This window comes from Panthera leo, chromosome A2 (assembly GCF_018350215.1).
Source record: "Panthera leo isolate Ple1 chromosome A2, P.leo_Ple1_pat1.1, whole genome shotgun sequence".
NCBI classification, from domain to species: Eukaryota; Metazoa; Chordata; class Mammalia; order Carnivora; family Felidae; genus Panthera; species Panthera leo.
This window is the reverse complement of record NC_056680.1, coordinates 11,772,629-11,779,091: the sequence shown is the minus strand read 5'-3', so window position 1 is coordinate 11,779,091 and position 6,463 is coordinate 11,772,629. Positions and strand designations below refer to the sequence as shown.

The 6,463-nt window shown below is 45.5% G+C and overlaps 1 protein-coding gene across 1 annotated transcript; it reads right to left on the bottom strand.

Annotated features, from left to right (window-relative positions):
- Nucleotides 1-942: 942 nt before the first annotated feature.
- On the bottom strand, nucleotides 943-1,887 carry LOC122213353 (olfactory receptor 2Z1-like). The gene has a single exon (XM_042927478.1). The coding sequence runs from the start codon at nucleotides 1,885-1,887 to the stop codon at nucleotides 943-945; it is 945 nt and encodes a 314-aa protein (XP_042783412.1).
- Nucleotides 1,888-6,463: the final 4,576 nt, after the last annotated feature.

Below are 6,463 nucleotides of genomic sequence, written 5' to 3'. Positions count from 1 at the left end.
TAGTATAGTATTCTACAGGTATCATCCCTGATACCTATGTTGACTGGTCCAAGAGAGCTCTGAAAATGGAACTTGGGCTTAAATGTGGGCTTGATGACATAGTTCAAATACTTAAAAGCCCTCACTCAATAACTCCTTTCCTTGACACACACAATACCTCCACACACATAGATTGACACCCATCATTCAAAATGCTTAGGATAACGTGTCAACTCAGCCTTGGTATGCATAACAGCTCTGATTCTTAACCCAAAGATACATTAGGTAAATATCTCTGCAAAGACAAAGAGTAGGGATGTATCATTCTTCTGGAAATCCTTAATTGAGTAATCTTAACTCTTGTAGTCAATGGTGATGACAACAAAAGTTTAAAAATGGCAGCATCCAATCTTAGAAGGCCTGGGCATTCAGATAAGAGTGGTCTTCACCATCTTACAACCGCTTCATAATAATTGAGATAGTAAATATAACACATGCTTGGACTGTCCAACCAGGGTCATCGTGAGTGACAGTCTTCCATTTCAGTGAAACCTAAAAATATGACTCAAACAAAGATACCACTGAGAACCACCATGGCTTACTCGGATTTCAGAGATGGGATCCCAGACCCATCACTCACTCTGCAGAAATGTATAAGAATAGGGTGTAAGCCAGAACAATAACAGGTGACCAAAATATCCACAAGCTGTTGGGTTAACATTATTTCAGTAAAATTTCCTTCTGTTTAACACTGAAAAAAAAAACAAACAAACAACCAAACAACTCCTCCTCTTATTTAAGTGATTGGGTTCTTGTTTTCTATAAATCCCCAAGAGAAAAAGCAACTCTTGGAAGAGAAAGGGAGTTGGATATAGTACACCTTGCACCACATGAATTGTAAATGAAGGATAGGCCTCAGCTGTAAGGGAGGGTCCCAGAAACAACCCAGAATCCTCCATGAGGTCATCTCTTTGACATAAAGCCAGTTCTGCCAAGAACCTTGACCAAAGCCATTCGAACCTCTCTGTTTCTCAGGCTATAGATGAGGGGGTTGAGGGTGGGGGTGACAAGGCTATAGAAGAGGGAGACCACGTTGTCCTGCTGTGGGCTGTGGTAGGTGCCTGGAACCATGTACATGAACATGGCTGCCCCATAAAAGAGCCCCACAACAGTGATGTGAGAGGAGCAGGTGGTGAAGGCCTTGTGTCGGGTCTCTGCTGAGTGCATGCAGAGAACGGCCCTCAACACATGGCTGTAGGAGGTGGCGATGAGTGACAGGGGCAGAAGCAAGATCAGCATTCCTGAGATGGACAGCGACAACTCATAAGCAGAGGTGTCTGCACAAGAGAGCTTCAGCAGAGCCGGTAGCTCACAGAAGAAGTGATCCACAGTGCGTGAGGCACAGTAGGGGAAGTGCAGGGTGATGGAGGTCTGGATGGAGGCCACGAGCACACCTGACAACCAGGAGGTGCCCACCATGAGCAGGCAGACCTGACGTCTCATGAGTACAGGATAATGCAGGGGGCGGCACACGGCAACATAGCGGTCGTAAGACATGAGGGATAGCAGGACACCCTCAGAGACACCCATCAGCATCAGGAAGAACATCTGAGCTGCACAACCCCCAAAGGAGATGGAACCCTCTCCCTGCAGGAAGTTGGCTGCCATCTTGGGGATGGTGACCAGTAGAAAGCCAACATCCAATAAGGAGAGTTGACTGAGCAGGAAGTACATGGGCGTGTGGAGCCTGGAGTCTGTGCGGATCAGGAAGAGCAGGATGGCATTTCCCAGAAGGCCCATAGTGAATATGACAGCCACAAGGGAGAATAGGACCAGATGTGGCCCCGAGTGGCTCAAGAGCCCCATGAGAGTGAAGTCTGAGGTCACTGACTGATTTGATTCCCCCATCCTCCAGGAGGCATCACCCATCTGCAGGAAGAAGGGGATATTTGGAAGGAGTCTCAGTGGGCAGTAGTTTTGTCTTGCATGCCAAATAGAATTGTTTGGTAAGGGTTGCTCTGGAGTCTCAAGAAGGATGAAGAGCACAGTCTCAGTAAGAAAAAAAATAATTGATTCATTATATCTGCTTTGGTCAGGAGGTAGGGAATAGCAAAGTCTTGCCTTTACCCTCCAGGCAAGCCCTATCCACCTGTACTTACAGTTAAACTCTCTATCCCCAAGCTAAGGAGTCCAAGTCAATCCCAGTGTAATATTGGAATACGCCCATCCCAGATGTCCTGGAGCCAAAGCAGAGGTTGTATTCCAAAGAGATTAGATATCAACTAGGGAGACTTTGCCAAAGATAATAGGAGAGGATGAGGCTGGAGAAGGAATGTAGTGTGTTTGGATTGTTTGGCATATAGTTAAGAGAATATACTCTGGGCTAGAGCAAGGTTCGAATGCCAACTCGGCTGTGTCCTAGCTTTGTGACTTTGGACAAGTTATTTAACCTTTCTGGGAGTCAGTTTCCCCATCTGCCTATGGAGATAAATAACACCTCTTCGTAAGAGTAGCTCTGAGTGTCAAATGAGATAGTGAATTAAAGAGCTCAGCACAATGACAACCATGTGGTAATTTCTTGATTTAAGTTCACAACTATTACTCATATCGTAAAGGAAATGTAAACATTAAAAAAATTCAGCTATAGTCGGGTAATGTATGCCTGGTGCTTAGCCCAATGTCTGGGATATTGTAGTACTGTTCAATAAATATTAGCTCTTTTTGTTGATGTTATTCAACATTATAATTCTTGTCCAGTTGCATGGCAAAAACTGATCAAGTTTGTTCTCAGTCCTGCTCTCTTGAAATGACAATTTCCCTGTCCTTACCCTAAGTCAGTGGTTCTCAACCAGAGGTAATTTAGCCCTCTTTCCTGGCCAGAGGACATTGGCAATGTCTGGAGATATTTCTGATTGTCATGACAGAGTGCTAATGGATCTAGTGGGTAGAGGTTAGAGATGCTACTGAATATCCTATAAGGCACAGGATGGCCCCCACCACAAAGAATTGTCTGGTCCCAAATTTCAATGGTGCCAAGGTCGAGAAACCCTTCAACTGATACCCATCAACTCTTCTCTGACCTGGAGCTGAGCCTCTGGGAGATCTCTTGAGTCCATTGTCTTGGTCATCCAACAGAGATGAGCTTCGTGTCCCATGCATGCCTAGAGATTAATCTGTGAAGTTGAATTTCCAGATACATTTTAAAGGAAATATTAATAAGACTAGTCCCAACTGAAATCCCTGGAGAACTGCACTGTTTCCATGACTCTGTATAGAGAAGGGTTTATTCTTTTAATCATTATTCCTTGGGGCAAACTCATAGCCAAACAGTCCCTCTGGACCTTGTCAAAGGATTTGCAAGTGGACAGTGTACTTAGCTCTTCTCATTTCACCCATATCTCCTCCCCCTCAACCCATACACCTAAGGGAAGAAAAGGAAGCTAATTCCTTTTAAGCATTTACTATGCATCAGACACCCTGCTAAGGTCAGAGAAAGGCTGATGGGTTTCAGTTGAGGGTTTCTCAACATTGACGCTATTGACATTTTGGGCCAGATCATTTTAGGTATGTTACAGGCATTTTTCAAATTTAATCTTGGGGCGCCTGGGTGGCTCAGTCGGTTGAGCGTCCGACTTCAGCTCAGGTCACGATCTCACAGTCCGTGGGTTCGAGCCCCGCGTCGGGCTCTGGGCTGACAGCTCAGAGCTTGGAGCCTGCTTCGGATTCTGTGTCTCCCTCTCTCTCTGCCCCTCCCCCGTTCATGCTCTGTCTCTCTCTGTCTCAAAAATAAATAAATGTTAAAAAAAAAAATTAAAAAAAAAAAAAAGAATAAGCTTAATCTTGCTGGTAGGTATTATCATCTGCCTTGTATAGGTGAAGGAGCAGGGATTCAAAGAAGGGCAATAGCTGAGTATATTAGGTTGAATAATGTTTCTCTCAAATTCATGTCCCCTTGGAACCTCGGAGTGTGTCCCTATTTGGAAAGAGGGTCTTTGCAGATGTAACTGTTAAGCATCTTGAGCCTAAATCATCCTGGATTCAGGGTGTCCTCTAAGAGCGGGCACAGGGAAGGTGGACATGTGGAGATGGAAGCAGAGATTGGACTGCCCCAGATAAAAGACAAGGAGCATCAAAGGTTGCCAGAGATGCCAGAATCTAGAAAAGAGCCATGGGACAGATTCCCCCTCAGAACCCCCAGAAAGAATCAATCCTGTCAACACCTTGAGTTCGGACATCTGGTCTCCAGAACTGTGAGAGAACACATGTCTTGCTTTAGACCACCCAGTTTGTGACCCCCGCACACTCATACACCAATCCAAGGTTACCCAGCAAACAAGTGGTAGAATCAACTTTTGAACAATAGCTGGTGCGATTCCAGGGTTCCTATGTTTTTTTCTTCACATCCTACTTTCTAACAAAAAATAATGGATTGTTCAGGTCCTGCTTCTCTAGGTAAACCCTTGGCTTTCCTGCTCCAGTCATGCTATGTTCTTCTCTTCTGTTGGAGAATTATCTACCTGTGTGGCCTGAGGCAGGAGCCAGGACCTCACCAGCTGTGGGTCCATGGTCTTGGATACTCTTGCCCTGGAGCTCTCCCACTCACTCACCTGGCTTTAGCATGGTCGTCCTTTCACTGGATTGGTCAACAGTCCCCTACTCTTCACCTTGAGAAACCATGCAGATCAACTCTGGTTTACCTCCAAGAAGTGTCAGTTGGTCTGGAGCGTGATGTGAACTCAGTACCATTTGCCCTGGTACCTTGAATCCTCTATCTCTGAAGACTATATATCTCCCCAATGTCTTACCCAGTAAAGGCCCCCTTCCTTCCCTCACCCTCAACACTGTTTCCCTGACCTCACTTTCCCTTCCAGAATTTCCAAGTGGTCTCTTTGCTAATGCTACATCCACAGAGCAGCACACTCTCCCATTGCTGGCTTTTGGAAGCTCCTGTAAGCAGCTTCTCCAACAGGACTGTCTGTGAGCCCCTCTATCATGGTTTGTTTGCCTTGGGCTTTGTGCACATTCTTTCTTCAGGACAGGATGCTTCCTTCCACTCAACCCACCTTCCCCAGCCAGGCAGCAGGAAGCACGGGACAGGGACCAATCTTGGCTTTGGGTGTGTTGTCTCCTTGTTCTAAGTCAGCCAGCTCCCTCATATCTTAGGATCAAGAGTCTCTCCAACTCCAGCCAGTCTTTTTTTTTTTTTTTTTTTTTTTTTTTTTTTTTTAAGTAAGCTCTATACCCAATGTGGGGCTTGGACTCACAACCCTGAGATCAAGATTTGCATGCTCTACCTACTGAGCCAGCCAGGCACCTCTCCAACCAGTTTTTTGAGCTGACTTTTAAACTCCTTCCTTCTTACCTTTCCCTCATTATTGTTTGCATTTCAGACCTGATGCCCTTTGCTGAAATGAAAAGTGAGAGAAGAGGCCCTGGAGTTAGTGGACTCCCTGTTGCCAGTAAAACCTTCACACCATCACTCCCCTATGAGGAAGCGTGGCTGAACCCTCCCTCCATCAGACAGAGGGCAGCTTCTATGAAAGTTCATGTGTGGACATTAAAATAGACACCCCACCCCCACATCCCAGGGTCTGGCACTCTCAGGCTCTTGGCAGTGCTGACGGATCGAGATAAAACAGATGGTAAGATGCTCACCTGTGAGCCGGGGAAGGTGAAGAGGCAAATACAATCCCTGTCCCTGAAAATGCCTGCATACACTCAAATTCTGCACCATCATAAAAATGAATATAAAACTATCAACTTCTGAGGCTCTTTCTTGCCCTCAATATCTCCTCTCTAACCATGCCTACTGTCCAGAAACCTCCACAAGCAGTGGGGTTCCGGGCTCTCACTTCTACTTGCCAGGGTCTGAAAGACCCCCCTCTAGGCCCTCACAAATATTTCACTTCTTATGCTTGGACGCTTTCTTGATAAAACCTCCCCAGAATCCAGCATTAAATTAATCCTTTGATTAATTAATCTTGCCTTGGTCTACGGGGTGACTGACAAAATTGTCTGAGGATAGAGGCCCTGGGGGACTGTGTTACATCAGAAAGCTTCTTTTTATCTCCTTTTGTCAGAGAGAGAGAAAATCAATAGCCATGGGAGCTAGAGCCCTCGAGACTGAAATTATGCCAGGAGATACATTTGCCCAGCCCTCCATTCCAGGAAGGTGGGAAGCACTGTGGGAGATAACTGAACTCTCCAAAGAATCTAAAGGCCAACAATAGTGTCTGATAATTCAGAAGTCTTTATGTGTCCCCTTGTGAGAGAAGGGGATGTGGGAATCCCCCCTCCCCCCGCCTTTTTTAAAGCATGGATACACATGAACATAAACACACACAAAATTAACATTTCTGATTTTTAGAGAATTTTTTTGAGCGAAATAATGAAGCTGTGATGTTAGAAGAATAACCAGGAAATAGCCCCCACTTATTCTGCCTATTCTAGAGTAATTCCTGTCTCTCTGAGGGCACTCACAGAA